At 40.0% G+C, this 18,085-nt stretch overlaps 1 protein-coding gene across 2 annotated transcripts in view; it reads right to left on the reverse strand.

The window, feature by feature from the left end:
- RBM25 (RNA binding motif protein 25) overlaps positions 1 to 14,640 on the reverse strand; it is a 32,668-nt gene extending 18,028 nt beyond the window's left edge. For both annotated transcript variants that reach the window (XM_057366592.1, XM_057366583.1), the window contains exons 1-6: positions 14,524 to 14,640; positions 7,789 to 7,909; positions 4,053 to 4,102; positions 2,428 to 2,598; positions 2,078 to 2,135; positions 764 to 924 (exon numbers count right to left, since the gene is read on the reverse strand). In XM_057366592.1, coding sequence (XP_057222575.1) covers positions 764 to 924; positions 2,078 to 2,135; positions 2,428 to 2,598; positions 4,053 to 4,102; positions 7,789 to 7,894 — 546 coding nt within the window. In that variant the 5' untranslated portion in view covers positions 7,895 to 7,909; positions 14,524 to 14,640. The remainder of the gene's footprint in view (positions 1 to 763; positions 925 to 2,077; positions 2,136 to 2,427; positions 2,599 to 4,052; positions 4,103 to 7,788; positions 7,910 to 14,523) is intronic.
- Positions 14,641 to 18,085: the final 3,445 nt, after the last annotated feature.

Genomic DNA, 18,085 nt, shown 5'->3' on the forward strand with positions numbered 1-18,085 from the left:
TCCAACAAAACCCAACAAAAAACATGGAGTTAATCTCATTCTACAGTTCAAGAGAATAGGCCCACACAGTTGCCTTCCTCAAAGCCACAAACAGCACCCTCTGCTTTATTACAGTCAATCCCTACAGACTGACTGTAACTCACAGGGGGCTCACAGAAAACAWAATTCATGAGAGATGCACAAGAACTCCAGAAATACTTCAAGCTTGTTTTTAACATCAGCTGTGTAGCAAAGTATCACAGGTGATGCCAACATGAAACAAGAAAATACAGAMTGAAAGGGCAGTCAAATCAAGCCCCTACTTAAGCTAGGAGCCAGTACAATAGTCCCTCCAAAGCTCACGAAGTTAGCAYTAYGCTTTACTAAGTGATTGCAATTAATCCCAYACATGGCCTACGCAGTCAAAGAAGACATGTCAAGTACTTCTAGGTTTTAAGCACTTTCAAGAGTTTCTAAACAAAAAATGAAACAGCAGAATCAAAATATATAGCACATATTACTACACTTTATAATTAATTACAGAATTAATTCCAGAAATGCAGTTGTAGCTTGCAGGTAAGTTTGAACACTATGGAATTAAGAGCTTACACTTCTCTGCCTTTCAACATATATTCAGACTCATTAATGTGATTCTGGCAAAATCCTAAAATGAATTAAAGGCACAGAAAARAGCAGAAACTGAGACATGCTCACAATCTGATCTAGCAAGTATGTTACATGGACATCCTACCAAAAGAATGCAAATCACACATTATATACATACCCCATTAGATGCCTTTTTCTTTGCTTTCCATTCATCTAGCTGAGCCTTTGTCTTTGCATCAACTTTGACTAGCAGCTTCTTCTCTCCAATCTGGAGGTCATGGAGTAGTCTCAGTGCTCGTAGTGTGGAATCTGGTTCTTTGTACTCACAAAATCCAAAGGCTGAAATGGATGATTTAAAAGAGAAGTACAAGCATTAAAGCTCTTCAGGTAATTTAGTTATTTTAAAAACGTGCTTTGAATCAATAAACTTGGAATATAGGCACTTGTTTTTTTATAGTCAGGAGTACACATCATAAAAACTCAAAAGTTCACTAATTGAATTAATCTTTGATATAATTAGCAGTCCAGTAAATAAGATGGAACCACTACACACATCGTAGATGCCCCATCCCTGGAAACTTTCCAGGTCAAATTAGAAACAGGGCTCTGAGAAACCTGATCTAGTTAAASATGTTCCAGATCTTCAAAGGGGGTTGGACTAGATGAACTTTAAAAGGTCCCTTCCAACTCAAACTATTCTATAATTGCGTTTGTGAAGTTTTTGATATATCTGTCTTAACTAAGAAAAGCAATCTTATGATGGCATCTCAGGTGGATTTACAATTGTCTGACCACCAAGGATATCAATCAACAGCTCACTGTCAACCTAGASGGAATGGTATTTCAAATTTGGTTCTTCACAACAGTTATATAAAGTTTTAAATGAGAAAGACATCCTATGACAGCAAAATAGAAGAAGTGTGAGATGTAGGAACTGAATTACATCCTTAAGAAGCAATAACCCCATAAACCTAGCAAGATATGAAAACACAGGAAAAAAATAAGTAACCAAAATTGTTTACTGCAGAAAAATACTGTTTCACAAGAAAAAAATAAATAAGTTCAACTTGACAACAGAGAAGTTAAATTTTACATCAGGAAAACCTCCTTCATAGAGGAAGACAATACTTATTATTGGAAGTGACTCCTAATAGTGTTAAAATAGTAACCTCCTTTGGAGGCAAACTTGAAACTGGCAAACCTTTCTCAGGAATGGTCTATAAACTCATTCAGTTTCAGAAAACAAAGGTAGGCAAAACTAGGCTCCCAAGACATTTTCTCATTTAACCTTCCTCGATTTTCTTTTTTTATTCTGGCTCAATCTCAGAMAATACTAGCCCTTTACTAGAAAGTATGCAGCAGCTATTATATACAGATCTTAAAATGAACAATTATTAAGAATAGCAACATGCAAAGGTATTTAAAAAGCTGCCAGGTGATAAAAACAAAGAGTATATCTAGAGATTTTGAAAAGTATGACTCTTCAAGTTACCTTGAAGTTTTCCAGATGCCCCTTGCACTCTCTTCCAACTCAAAACCAAGCCACATTTCTGCATTAAAGATAATTAATATTAATTGCTATATTCAAAACATGACAAAAACTTAACCACTTTTTGCAAAATGTTATAAGATTAAAAGGGATAAACACTACTAAAAATAAGATAGGTCTATATTCACAGACATCTACAGTGTAAAATAGCTGTACTTCTAGAATTCAGGAGTAGTGGGCTGCTATTCCAGTGATGTAAATAGCTCTGGGTTTAGTTTCAATACACTGCTTGTGGATCATCACTCTATACATCAGCCAGGGATGAAATTTAACAAGCAATTCCCTGTACTTACTGCTAGAAGCTGCCGTATGAGCATGTCTGAGGCCTTCTCCGAAATGTTGCCTACAAAAACAGTAGTAGTGGGACCGCAGTTTTCATCATTTTCTTTGTTCTTTAAGCCAGGATGGTCTTTTCTGACTCCCAAATGTTTTCCAACCATAGACACTGTGGTAGGAACTAATACCTATAAAGAGGAGGAGAAGTTGTAAAGTAACAGCATTGTATTGGTTTTGTTTTTTACTTAAATCCGTAAGACGAAAGACTTAGGGATGCACATTTATTTCAAATCTGAATTTTCATACGAACCTTAGTAAGGCTTATGGAGTAAAACACCAATAAGCAGTTCAGGCTTTAATACTTTCTACAACACAAAAAAGGATCACAATTTTCTGGCAAAGAAAGATAACAAAAGGTGTAACCGAACACAGCCACTGTAAGGTCTCAAGTTGAGCATACAGTAATGTTAGGTGTTATTTCTTCTACAGATAACTAGTTTCAACATTTGAGTCGCTGGAAGTTGAATTACCTTACCTAACAGTGCAAAAAGCAAGTTGTGATTAGAAAAGTAACTCTGGCTCAAATGCTTCAATGGACACATGAAATTTGGTCTTAAAGCTTCCACACACTGAATAAACACTACTGCTTTATTTAATCAACACGTAACCCAAAGCCTCTTTAGGCTAAGGCACAAATATCTGTAAATAAACTGTACAAAGACAGGCATGATTATCTCCTCCATTTTGCTACACTTCCCTCCTTTCACCTAAGATTTAACAGTCCGTCCTTATGCAGAGTGTCTCTTCTCAAAATACCTTTCAAGAAGTGTCACTTAATAAAAATAATTTGAATCACAAAACCGAATAATAGATTTGTTTCATTATATTTATCTTACAAACACTGGTTACCATGAACATATCCACCTGCAGGAGATAATACAAGCTATCAAAAAATTCTGTATCTTGGGGAGACTTCACTTTTGCAAAATCCCACAAATGGTAATTCACCTTGAGGCTAAGAAGAAACCTTTATATTTTAAAGCACAATTTTTTTCCACCCAAAAATCTTAAACTTCCTTTCAACTAGAAATCAGTAAAACAGACAAAGAAACCTTTCATTTGCTCTTCCTTAGATGGGTATTACAAACRGCTATTCCTTCTCCTGCAACATGGAGACAGTAAGCTTATCTGTAAGCTTGTGAAGTACATGTTTTTGGATGACCCAGCAGTGCTGCATGAGCACCTTAAAAAGCTAGATGAGACGATGCTTTCAGGGTACTGTGTCAGAGCTACAAACTCCAGAGCCAGAGAACTGCGATCTCTCTGATCCAACTGTCCTGCACAGGAAGAGCACACACGATCCAAAGGTAAAGCCTAAACCACTGCATTTGAGAGAGGTACTATTCTTAGAAGAATAATAATCTCTTTACCTCTGTAGCTGGCAGCTCCAGACATCACTTTAAACTTTGTCTAGGTCAGAAATTAGCATAACATTTGCATTATAATTGCATTTCAAATAAGACATTTTCTTTCATAACAGAATTCTGATTGAATGGAGCAAAACAAAGCCACTGTTGACATCCACCAAAGCTTTACTCTCCATTTTATTGTGCTATGATCTCATCCCTGCTGTAATACTTACAGTTGGAGCAGGAGCCATAATGCCCATTGGTACAGGAATCATAGGGGTCCCTGAGAAAGACAGCACATTAATATTAGTCTGCCCTGTTGGAAACTGATGAATACAAATGAAATGACTGTAGACATGATCTTCAAACTAGACAGCAATTTTGCTCAAATAAGAATTTCACAGTATTGATTACCAGTAATTCATTAAGCATTTAAACAAAGCCTAAGTACACCAACACACATCCTGGTCATTTTCTCGTATTACCATTTTCAACTTTGTCCCAAACAAACCCATTTTCAGAGCATATTCAAGCCATAGTATTGTTCTACAAGACAGTGGTGTGATGAACGAGGCAGGGAATTCCTGAGAGCAAAGGCAGCTGATGCTGAACAGATGATCTCGTTCCCAACTTACACAACTCTCACAGAACAATCATTTCTACATATGGCTCAGGGATGAGGTTCTCTAGAGAATGGTACCAGGCTTCATGCCACTATTTATGGAATAGCTTAACAAAGGCAGCATAAAAACCCTCTGTTGAGAAGGTGTTTAATACTTGACTTGAAGTCGCCAACACCTAWTATAAAATGATGTTTAATTTTAATAATAATCATTAATTAATGATTATTTAAATAAATATTTAATCAGATGAATCAATGTGATATCTCTCTTAGATTGCCAAATTCACTGGCAGCTTTAAGTACTATCATGAGCCAGTATTTAATAATAAGAAAGGCTCTTTATCTTTCCATGCCAGCTGCTAGAGGTTAAATATATTAAGTGAACGGATTTAATCAAAATTACTTGTTGGTCAGTAGAAACATTGAGACTKGAGAACAATGAAGTCATTCTCATGCTCTTCACAGGGATCCTGCATCATTTTTTTTTCATTCTACAAATAGTTTTTGCCTTTCAATGCTTCCCTTTTGATCCTTCCCTTCTCCATCTCTCTTACTGCTCTGTTCATAAAATCTTAAACAAACTTCTGCAACCTACTGTTCCTAAATTTGCTCCCCCACTTTCTCTAGTGTTTAGYCCTGAAACACTTCTCATCAGACATCCTCTCCAGCTTTTTCCTCAACCACTCTGGTTTTGCTTTATTTATTTCAGTTTGTTTTCTCCAGCACTCAATTCCCTTCCTCAGTTCCTTCATATTAAGGTCGTACTAGCTCTTATCCCTCCAAACCGTTCAGACAATCAAAAGTGCATTGCTCTCCGTTCAGACAATCAAAAGTGCATTGCTCTCCGTTCAGACAATCAAAAGTTTTAACACATCATCTCATCTCACAGACTGTAGCAAGTACTCCCCAACAAGACACTCATTGTGCAGCCCTATAATCAACATAATTATCACAACAGCTTTTAGAGTAACAACTCAGTAAACATACTTGYGTTATCACTGATAATTCTATGAAACTATCTGCCCAATGTCCAGCAGAAGCCAGAAAAATCCACTTAAATATTGGGCATCATCAGGAAACATACTGACCACAGGCACTGTTTAGCTGCTACACAAAAGCTCAATGCACCCATACATTGGACTACAGACCTGGAATCTGCAACTCAAGACCACCCAGCCTCAGAGAAGAGCAACTACATGACTTCACTGGTGAAACAGGTGCTTTACTAGGAAAGACTGTAYACTCTGAGACTCCTGAAGTGTGGAGGTTTGCAAGGCATGGAACATGGCTGAGGTGTACAAAACCACAAAACACAACTTGCCCGACTCCCACATCAGAGCTGGGGCAGGAGGAGGACACTGAGCAGGCAATGAGTGTAAAGACAGACATAAGGAGGTAGCATTCTACACAGCAGTTAATGAACTTCTCAAATTTGGTGCAAGAGATGACAGTGAGGATGGCCAATATCTACAGTCAAAAAAACCCAAAATGTTCAAGAATGACAGGTCCAGAAAAAGGGATCTTAGATTTGCTTTTAATCTAATATTACAGGTGTATGAGGCAACAGACTCAGAAAGCATCCATCCCTAAATACAGTCTTCTAGTCCCACTGCCCACACAATGCATCAGCCTATATGGACTGCAGGTCTGACTTACTACAGCATTTCTGGCACGTAAAATGGAATTTTTTACATCTTAGTGGCATCCAATAATCTTCAGAGATTTACTCCTTATGGAATCTTCCACACTAATACTGAAAAGTGCTACAAGTTCTTGTTTTTAACAACTTTATTTTTAAGCAAAAAAAMMCCACTTTTCCTAACTTCATTATTATGCAAGCAAACTACTCCAGCTGAAACCTTCCAAAAAATTACCGGCTCAGGTAACTAGGTAACTAACATGAAATTCTGACCAAACAGCTAACTAAAGATAATACTGTAAGCCGCTAAAATTGTCATCTTACATATGGACTAGGTCCAGAGCAGACTTTCATAAAGTCTCTGTGGCATTTTCAGCTCTAATAATGTGTTTATATTAAGAAGTGAGCTACATATCCTCTACATGTCAAAATATGTTGTCTGCACAGGTAAGCAGATCATGTTTCTCTTGTGCAGTGAAAAATTTTATTCTTACCTAATACTAGCTTTCTCCACTCTACATAATATTGATTCCTAATACTAAAACAAGACTATTCAAACACAGCAAGAGAAAAAACACATCTTTGTCACACATGCCAAGAAGCAAAATGTTCAGAGCAGAAAATTATACCAGGCATTTTAAAATATATTTCAGAATTTTTTTAAAGTATCTAGTTTTATACACTAGTATAAACTGGACCTAGGAAAGRTAAGAAGTATGATTTTAAAATTCAACCTCAAATTTTTGATGGGAGGATGCTACCTAAACAAGAGYTCTGCCTTTAGTGGAAAATAGCTAACATCTCATGGTTCTCAGGAAGAAAGTTTAGAAAAATTAATGCAAATAAAGATTACTCTGCTACGTGGATGTRCAGAAATCTTTTCATAGTTAAGCCATCTGTTTTCTGAATGCCTCTACGGTTTACAAAACACTCCTGCACAACAGGAGATGTGCCATACAGATTAAGACCATACAGACAAGARTTATTTTCTACAGACCTTGTGACAAATTTTAAAAGGGTAATTCTCTGACAAATTTTAAAGGGGTAATTCACATGCTCTATAGTCTCCTGTCTCCAGTCGCCATTATGTATACTGGCAATAAACAGAAAGAAAGTTGTTCCAGACCAACAAATTAAAATCCCAATTAAAAAAAAACAGGCTGATCTTACAGATGAACAAAGCAAAAAGGTAGGAATAAGTCAGGGAAGATGAGAAGCAATGACAAAGCAAACTGTAAGTTTGCAGGATGTGTGGAGAACGTACGAAGCAGAATACAAGCAAGTGGGACTTAAAAATGGAGAAAAACAATGCAACAAGCTGGACCTTCTCTGAAAGTTACTCCTATATTTTCACATTACACATATGCAGCATACCTAAGAGTTTCCAAAGGCTATTACAGTGGCTTACTGTCAAAACAGTGGCACTTGGATCATGTAATATTAACAAAAATCAACACTTAACTTGTCTTGAATAAAGGCTCAAGAAAAAGTACAGCAYGTCATTTTTGGTCAAAAGAAAACAGCTTTTGGTAGACCAAAAGCAGCTTATTCACATTACACGATCTGTAGAAAAACTAGAAACYACTGCAATGTACACAACTCAGTTACTGAGATGTATTATTTACAAAAGTTACTGGCTTTCAAAAGAATTTAGAATACTATAAAAAAATTAACTTCTACAATGCTTCCACATACTAATATAACTTACCAGGAGGTACAGGTGGAGGAAAACCAGGAAACTGTGGAGGTGGGATCCCAGGGGGAAGCGTTGGGATTCCCATGGGAGGGCGGTTCAAATGGGGTGGAAAAGACATTCTTGCAGTTGCAATCTGTCAAAAAGGCAGAAAAGAAAACTTGTAATAGTCAGTTCCCAAACGTGAATTACAAAAGCAGTGAAGTGATAAGTGYCCATCATTACTTTAAATCCTTATATGGACATTCAACTACAAACTAAAACTATTTTTCAACTATTTTCCCCCCAGCTATTTATTAAGTTACAGATGTAGTAAGTCTTCGTTCTCAACTAAAAACAGCAGTTGTAGGAAATGTTTCAGAATGTAGTGAAAAACAAAACTGTATCTGACTCCTCATACCAACAAAGAGCATTTAACAATTTGTACAGTTTCTTTAAAATAAAGCTATCTTTGCAGCATACAAAAGCAAAACTAATCTTGTAATACATTTTCAATAAAGCAAGGAGTTCTGTTGTACAAGAAATGATCACACACAACACAACCATAGAACAAGATACCAGAAAGAACTGGGACATCRCAAGGCTCAGCATTAATGAGAATTGCATTTAAGACAACATTGGAGAGATCCTCAAATTCCAGCAGAGAGAGTTAAAAGCTTGAAAGAAGGTTCCATGATCTATTTTTAACTTCTCAGTCCACAAATCTTCTAGACCACAACTTGGACATYAGCMCATGAGCTGAGTGTCAATATGCTCYCAAGGAGAGTAAAGATAGTTTCTAACACCATTTTCTATTGAGATTGTTATTATTATATGCATACAYATTACTGATGACACCACCCAATCATAAAACACTCAAGATAATGCTTAATATAACTAAAGCATGTGTTCTTGCTTCTAATATTGTTTCAGCAACTTTACACAGTCAAATCTTCAAAGAAGGYTGGCCCTCGGCTATAAAACAGCCAAAAGTGGTCACAATATTACAGCTGAGCATATAGGTACATCCACACTGCAGTGAGGAAGCACTAGAACTTCAAACACACTGGATCACATGGATATGAATCACAAAGACACAGTATCACAACTGACAAGTAGCCAGTTGGCTGCCAGCACTAACGTTCACATTTCTCATTGGACTGCAGAGACTGCCTTACAACCTACAGTGTCAGATCTGCATTGCAACTGCTTCCCAAACAGGCAACTATGAGTCAAAACTGAAGAAAGGCTGTCTAGAGAAAGAGTTATGGTAAGCAAAATTCTGATACATACAATAGAACGGTAGATTATAACATGCTTTCTTCAAGGGATGAACACAATTGAACTTAACACACAAGGAACAGTAAACAAGTTTTGCTGGCGACAGATGTACCTGCAAGACTTGTACAAGAGCAAGCCATTAATGATAGTCATAAACATTAGAAATAAAAGATGGTATCAGTACTCTACCACAATAGTAGGTACATCTGAAAGATGTGAAAAAGTATCACAAGAAAATTACATAGAAAAACTTTATTCTCTCAGACTCTGGAAAAACTATGAGAGATAAATGTGTATTTAACTGGAAAGGAGGAAAGAGAAATCCAAAAGTACTTGGTAATACTTTATTCTGGTCTAAGAACACATATATAACCTATCACATGATTCATTCAAGGACACATTTACAACTACATCTATTTCACGTGATAAGGGCATTCACCAATTAGCCCCGAAGAGCATTTATCAGCATATCACCAGGCAAAACAATGAACACTCCTATGACACAAGGTGTAAGATGGCAAAGAAAYGAGAGCAAATGCAAACATTCTTCCAACTGTTCAATAAAATTTTTATTATGCAATGTGATAAAAATAAAACTTCCCCACCCTCTTAGAATCCATATGCCTAAGAACACATTTCCTTTCTGTAATTCCTGAAGTTTTAAAACTGTATAACCAAAGAAAAGCAGCAAAGACGTATGCATTTTATATTTAAAAAAGTTGCTTATTGTCTCTTCAGACTAGGTGCATGTCCTGACATTCATCTAGAMTCTGGAACTTGTACGCGATGGAAGGGAATAGAATTCCTTTGTCTGCCTTGATATCATTACTTGAAACTTCTACACACAGAAAAAAAAAATAGCCAACAGAAAAAGCATAAAATTAAGATCTTTAAGGCTCTCAGTTCTTATCTATATTACAAGCTGATAGACAACTGGATAAAAATCAAAGCTGTTTTGGGACAAAAGCTACAGACAATAAGCTACTGGATCTGAAACAGTTCTAACTGGGCTATAACACAGTTGCACCATCAGAGGTCCACAWAATGTTATGGCATAGTCTGTATAACATAAAAGAACAATTGGGGAAGTAATTTTCCAGGCTGCCTGTAGGTGCAATCCCTTCTCTCGCTCTGATAAGCACTTTATGTGAGCCACCATTTTGGAGATGCCAACAAAAAAAGCCTGGGGACTAAGAGGTGGAAGAGTTCTTTGAATAAAATTGCTGAAACATACCATACTCAGTGGATGTTACATATGCACAGAAAAGCAATTTTTTGGTTGGGGTTTTTATAATTTAAATTTAAAAAGCAAAAAWTTAGCAGTCAATTAAGTTACTGTTACTGCATAAAACGAACAGGGCAGTAAGAAGAGAACAAAATTAGTCTTCCAACCTTCCAGGCTTGTGAAACACGCAACATGACAGGAAACACACTCGTACACAGGGCTTCAACAATCCACTTCACTCAAAGCACTTTGCTCCCTCCGGTATCTGYACAATTATTTTCAAAGTAGCTAGAAAGCTGCCCTGTTACTGACTTAATCCTTACATGGACCAATCCTAGCAACTCTGCTGTCTGTGGCATTTAAGATCTAAACCAGGACTAAGGAAAGCCTTGGTCTCTTTCTCACTACTCTGTGTAACTACTAATGTGAAACCAGCAGAGAGAACAGTTTAATTCTGTTTCCAAGATCCTGAAAGCTGTAAGGATCAACAGATATCAAGACCAAAACTCCTCACTGGAAAAGTGAGAGATCTGGACAAGAGAGAAAGGTCCTCATCCAAGATGCTACACTGAAGGAAGCTGCATAGCACATTCTTTTCTATCAGGAGCTAGAGAACACACCAGAAATGTGCTCTTCCAACAGTCACAGGGCCCCTTCATCTAACTTCTGAGCAACTACAAACCAAAGTTTAGGTATGGAAGATTAGGAGATGCTAAGCTGGATCTATGCAGAATACACTTGCAGACATCTCAAGTTCTCTCTGCATCTTGAACTTCTCTGCAGATTGTCCTCCTACCCTGCCAGTATAATTCAGTGATCAGTTTCTGATACTTTTACTGTAATCTCAGTGACGTATATGGTGATATTCCAACTTCCCCAGTTTATTCAAATATTTCTAAATTCTTATTTCTAAATAAGAAACTAAATCGAAGCCCTGACATATTTTTAAAACTTCAACTGACTTATAGAAATATTACATTGAGTGAAACTGAATGTAAGCAGCATTTCTTGACAGCTGCATTTTAACTAGCAGCTCTTTAAGCACGAGTTTAATCTGTATGAATGTTACAGGGGTCACAAAAATACAGGAGAAAGAAAAGCAATCATCAGCTGGCCTGATGTCACTCAAAATACCRAAGTAATGACATCTTTAACCCCCAAAGTTATGGATTTACATCAGGTCTCAGATTCAAAGCATAGTCAATTAAGGCTGTGTCTGTGCCAGCAAGCAATACAATAGGAACAAGTCTGTTRAACAAAAGTAATGGGAGTTGAGACCCTAATGTCCACACTACCTGCTATGGGGAGGTCCACCCCACTGAAAAGAATGCCCATTTGTAGGAAAGAGTGCACTTTTCAGTATAATTTCATCCAAAAGCAATCCAGCTTATCCACTAGAATAGTGCAAACCAAGACGAAATAAATTTCCTAAGTGATGATGACTGAGACTTCCTTCAAGAGCACACCCTTGATCCAAGTAACACAGTAACATAGGAGCACACTTCACTAGCCTTKGGCTATTTCTTTAAGCTGCAGATTAATTAATGTCACAGAAGGCAAAAGATCCAAGTTTATTCAAGTCAGACTCAGCTCAAAAGCAGCCTGAGCTACTAACTAAAGCAAGTGCTACATAAACACRGCTATAATATTCCACGTTCAACTTTGGCCCAGAAGGGGCTCAGTTGCTTTCCTACACTCTGACTTAAGTCYTGGTGGAACCAAGCAACATGCAGAGCTATCTGCACCAATCTTCAGAAACCTGGAGAGAGTAGAGGAATATCCACAAGGTTCTAAGGTTTGGTAAAATCTATTGAGACTTATTAATCCCGTCATGGTGCAAACCCTGCTGGGACAGAGCTCTGTCCACTAGGAGCACCCTGGCTCTGATTTACAACTAAGCAAATGTACAGACCTGGCCTGAGGGCTGGAATCAAGTGTATGAGAGCACACAGAACTTACTAGGAAACAAGGGTCACCAACATCCAGACATTGCTGCCCTGCTCTTCTTTATAATCTCTGACTCCCAAAAGGCCTAGTAAGAGGGGACTGAGATTGTTCTGGYCTGGCCACATTGATATTGCAGTAATTTCTTTTTAGATCATAGTATTCTTTCAGCCTTCTGTTTTACTGGATCTATTTTTTAAATAAAGGGGTGAAGGGATATGTCATAAGCAGAATATAAGTTTAATAAAAATTGCTGGTAAGTAATGTATTTTAAACGGACAGTTCTATCACCTACTTAGGGCGTCATAATTCTACCAATGTCACAGGATTAATATCCTCAGTATCTTTGCTTACACATCAGAAATTTTATTTAAAAACCAGCAAAACATCTTAACCATTTTCAAAAGAGTGACATTCCCCATGAAGCAAACAGTTACAGTACTTAATGCTGTTACACTGAGCAAAGTTAAATTTGACTACAAAACCCCTCAAGTCTTAATGCACAAACAAATTTCATGTGTTTTAAGCATACATGAAGTGTCAKAAGAGCAGTGACAGCACAGCTGATATAGTTTGTTTTAATTTTATCTGATTTTAACTTCCTTTCAATATTTCCCCAAAATGCTTCTGCACCACAAAAAAATGTATACCCTTAGTCTAGAATATGCTGCACAAAACAGCTATGCAGGCTGAAGAAAACACACACAACAAACCYATCTGTTAAAGTCAGTGCTATCACACAGGCTTGTGCATTAGTCCCTACATGATGTGTGGATATTTAAGCCATTCCATTATGAAAAWAACCTCCTAATTTCTCACCCAACAAGATGCTGTTTATATTATTATAGCTTCAAAAAAGCTAACCCCCCAAAAGATCAACTATTTCAAGCCAATTTGTTTCCTTAGCGAAAATTACCACTTTCTGACTCCATTTTCCCCAAAACTGCCTGCAAGCTAAGAAAGGTTCAAATGTTAAACACAATAGACATGGGGAGAGATAAAACATATTCTAGATGTCCTAAGTATGTATATTTCTGAACAAAGTTACTAGTATTTACTCTAGCTTGTTTTCCAGAGCTGATCTAGAAAACGTTTAGTAACTGCTGCAGAATAATTGCACCCCACACTATTATGAAGCAACACAAAAAACAATGTGCTTATCCAAACCAAAGCCTCAGTCTGAAAGCCCTAGTTAAAYAGGGCTCCATTAAGTATGTAATCAGAACTTCAATGTATTTGCTTTAATTCCCAATTCTGTGCCCCTAGACCCATATGGTGCCCTTGCTAGTGAAATAAGTGACTTTCCACTCTAACTTGACTATTGATTCTTCCCAAAACATAAACACAGCTGTGGCATTACAACACTTACGTGAACGTGTACTCAGAGGCAGAGMAGCAAGGAAATGGGAAGTACTCTGTAAAATGCCACTCCTTTACATGGAAAGTAAGAAACTGTCATATTCTTCCTTCTAAGTTGCTCTGGACCACCTCCATAAATGCTGGTGCAATATCTGAAGCAATGCTYTCCTGCGCCACACAGAAAAAGACTAAAATTTCGTGTGCATGTATTTCTGTGTGAATGGACTAAGAAGTACGAAATCGGAGATTTCACTTTCTGTAAGGCCGTTTAAGAGCTACTAAAAATAACCAAAAACGTTAGCTGTGTTCAGGATATTGCCTGTGTTTAAACAAAAAAAACTCTCCTTTAGGCAGACAAAGGTACAAGGGAAAAACACATAATGAGAAAAACAGTTAGTGTGCACATCACAACGACTACGACACGGATGAATCAACTCTTGATTCGTTTACGCACGACCTGGTAACACATGCTTTTAGATGATCACCCSAATCCACACTTGGGACAATAACTTCCCTGTCGCAATACATCGCGTTTCCTAGCGTGATCGGTTTCCCCGACGCAGAAAAGTAGAAATCCCACCCACAGTCCGAGGTGGCCCGGCCCGGGCAGCAGAGTCGGGCGCCAGCACAGCTCCGTGCAGGTCCTCGTCCTGGGCGTGCGACGGACTCCCCACGYCTCCCGCGGGGCCGCTCCCGTTCCTCCCGCCGGGGTCGGCAGAATGGACTCGCACGCGTCCCAGCGGGAGAGGAAGAGAACGGGCCCCGCGAGCACCGCCCCGAGGCCGCTCGCCCGTTCCACGCCCCGTCCAGGCCCGAGCCGCCTCCCCAGCGAGCGCCCGCCGCGGCCCAGTGGCCTCGGCCCGGCCCCGGCCGAGCCTCCGCCCAGCGGGCGACCGAAGCGCCACCGCCGTRTGCCCTCCCTCCCTGCCTCCCTCTTCTCCCCGCAGCCCCTCGGTTCTCACCTCTCGGCCGCGGAGCGGGACGGGGGAAGGCGCTGGGCCGGCTAAGGCCCCGCTAGGCCGCGAACACACCGCGCCGAGCCGCTGCCGCCGCGCCGCGCGAGGTCATGTGACCCGCCCCTTCCGCCAGCAGCCCGGCGTGCACCGCGCCGCGCCACCACAGAGGCGGCTGTGCCAGAGCGCCCCCGCGCGCGCCCAGGCAGTAACGCGGCCGATCATAGAGCGGCGGCGGCTAGAAGGGCAGGAGAGAGCGAAAGGGCATGCGCGCTGCCGCCATCTTTGCTGCGGGCCGGCGGTGCGGAGCCGTGACCCGGCTCGGGGCTCCGCCATGTTGAGGTCAAGCGCTGCCGTAAGGGCTGGGGTGGCTGGAGGCCCTGGGAAGCCTCTGGAAAACGTCTGCCTGCGAGTGGCACGGCCCCTCGCCTGCTTGTCAGCCCTCATGCCCAGGCATGCACTCAGGCTAGGCTGAAGTGCGACCCGCCCGTGACGGTGGTCGGGGTGGGCTGGACAGCAGGCACAGAATCCCTTCCCTCGACCTGCTGCTCACACTGCTTGGGATGCAGCCCAGGATACATCTGGCTTTCATGGAAAGTTTTGTCTGCTGTAAAAGACTTAAGGATTTACACAGTGAAAAGAGTGAACACCAGTGTCTTAGGCAGCTGTAGGCTCATCAGAAAGATGTCACAGTGCTGTTGGGCCTAGCTATGGTGTACAATTGGTCATTTCCCTGACCTACTTCCAGCATTTAGACTACATTAAGAGACAATTTAAAAAGTACCGKTTTGCTCAAYATGACATGCARGACAGTAATTTCTATAGTTACACCRTGGATGGCAAGGAGTTGCAAGAGGAAAGAGGAAGTGATTATGAATGAAAGGAACATGATCTTACAGATTATTATGAGGTAGACCACAAAATGAACATATGTGCATTAAGCTGTTTAAAAAATGTTGGATCTGCAAGAAAAAYCTTTGAAGCAGACTGACTTCGTAAGTACAAAGCACATTAAAACTGTGGCTGATGTCATACGTACTGCTGAACAGCCAACAACTGCACTGGAATGAAMGTCCTGTTTATCACCTAGCTTTACAAGATGATGTGTAAGGGTAAATATTATGGCAGTAGCAGATTTAAGAAATACTTCAAGTTTGAATGCAATTCCTTCCCCCCATCAGAAACAACGTTTTTACTTTCTATTAATTAATAACTTGGTCCAAGCAGCCTGCATATCTCTAATACAAATTTAGTAACTGCAATACTGACCACTGTTAGTATGTAAAGTAATCTATAAACATGCCTAGGAAAACCAAGGAGAAGAAAAGGGGCATAACAAAATCTTCAGAATCTTTTTCTGTTGTTGTTTCAGACAACAGCACAGCTTGGAAAAGAAATGTGAATCCCAAACTCACTTGTACTCCTGTAATAAGTTTTTATTTACAGGAAACATTGCAAAGGCTTTGCTTGTGTACAAATTTTTTAGCCAAAGAAATAGGCCATTTTGCATTTATTCTTATTCAAATCAACTGTAGCTTCTTCTATCCTTCTTAATCCAGGAAGAATAGCAGAAGAATTGTCTTTTAAATACAGCTGCTTCCCCATCTTTATTCTTTTCGCTATGGGATTTTGGAATTATCCACCCAGGGTGCCTATATTTATTTTCCTGTCTTTCAGTCATGAAACTGAGATCCCTTTCCAGATACTGACCACAGTTCACAGTTCAGTTTCTCAAGGCAAACTCCAGAGTTTCATGCTGAAGCCAATCATGAAGAGTGCAGTAGACAGCTTTGACTATTAAGGCTAAAATTAAAAGAGGTGCTTTTTGTGTCTGCCAATTGTCTTGTATTTCAAGCATGACAAATCATCCCAAACATGTTAGGCAGCACCTCAGGGCACAGGGGTCACACTATTTCTAGGCTATGCATTTTAAAGATTTTATGTGCATTTTGTCTTTCCTTCCTCACACCCTTCAATTGCTCCCTCTATCACATTCTAAATACAGCCACTTAGAGGAAGATCCCTTAGACACTAGACTGTGGCTGTGAGCTCATTCCTTGGCTCCTCTGAATAGTACTGTGAGATTTGAAAGTTTCTACCTCATATGTATTACTTATATACATTATTCAGGATTTTTTTCAGTCTGAAGACATTTGGTTCAGCAAAGTTGTATTCCTATAGATGTCAGCTTGTTTTGTCAGTCCTTTAAATTAATCTTTTACGCAAAATATTGAGTGAAAATACATTCTTGCTAGAGCACGAAAGAGAACAGGGATGAGAGTTACTGTGCCAGTCTACACTCATTCATCATCACTAAACTGCATAAAAGAGAAATAATTAAATAATGTAYATGTCCCCACAAATACATATATAGTACAATCTAGTAGAACAAAAGCACTTCAGCAATACACTTGAATTCTGAGAGGATCTCAGTCACTCCCTGTGTTAGAAAATTCACCAATGCCTCATTTTTGCAGTAATTGGACCTGCTGTCTGAATTTTGTGAAATGATGATACTTSAAAGGTAAATCCACAATCACTGCCATCTACGTGGCTATCCAGCTGGMGAATTTGGCTCCCTCTTGAAATTATTTGTCTACAGCCAAAGCAACGGACCAAAGGATGGGGCACATCATAGCTGCCTGTTAGTGGTTAACAACATGTAATATTCACTGAAGGAAAACAGTGCATATCCTTCCTCTGGTGAAGTAACCATTCGCATTTGATCCAAACTTACAGCCAATAGCTCTTGTTACTTTAGAAGAGAAATTGCCTGTGCACTGGCTATGCTACAACAAAAACATTTTTGCATATTATCTAAATCACCTGCTTCTGTATGTATGTGTGGCCAATGAAAAGTAACTCATTATTTCTTGTAGCACCCCATAAGCCAGCAGYTCACTGGAGCCACAACTGGCCAAGGTGACTTCCTCATCGTGTGGTTTCTTTGACCATCTCTGTGTGGCGTTCTCCGCCCATTTCAACAGCTCTGATTTGTGACAGTGAATCTGCCATTTTTTGGTAGGTGCATGCCTTTATTTTGGACCTGCAGTGTCTTTCAGCTATATAAATAATGGCTGAGCACCCATAGGTTGAAGATTCAGTCATGAAAAAACCTTAAAGGCTGCAGTGACAATGACCAGTGGCTGTCCTTGCTGAGACTTCGTTTAGATGCATGAGTGGACATGAGATCTGGGCGCCAAGTGCTCTCTCCTCAGGTGGACACCGTGATCCATTCGTTTGCCAGACCTGGAGGCCTGGGAGCAGCCGCTTGGTCGTTCTTCAGGCGGTGGGAGGAAAGAGCTTCGCTAGGAATTTCACCCCTCAAACCCTGCTGGGAGCTATTTACACTCCTCCGGCGCAGCTCCTCGGGGGACCCAGGCAGATGTGAGCCACGGGAAAGAAAACAAAACGAGGGGAGCAGAAAACCTCGGGTTCACCGCAAGGGCCGAGGCACCGCGTCTGCACGCCACGGCCACTGCGCGTCCCGGCCGGCGCGATGAGCCAGGGGTGGTGCAGCCCCCGGACTACAGCTCCCGGCGTGCCAGCGCCGCTCCGCCTTCTGCTCGCC

Source organism: Malurus melanocephalus, unplaced genomic scaffold (assembly GCF_030028575.1).
Source record: "Malurus melanocephalus ecotype Western Australia unplaced genomic scaffold, MMel_1.1 scaffold_2, whole genome shotgun sequence".
NCBI classification, from domain to species: domain Eukaryota; kingdom Metazoa; phylum Chordata; class Aves; order Passeriformes; family Maluridae; genus Malurus; species Malurus melanocephalus.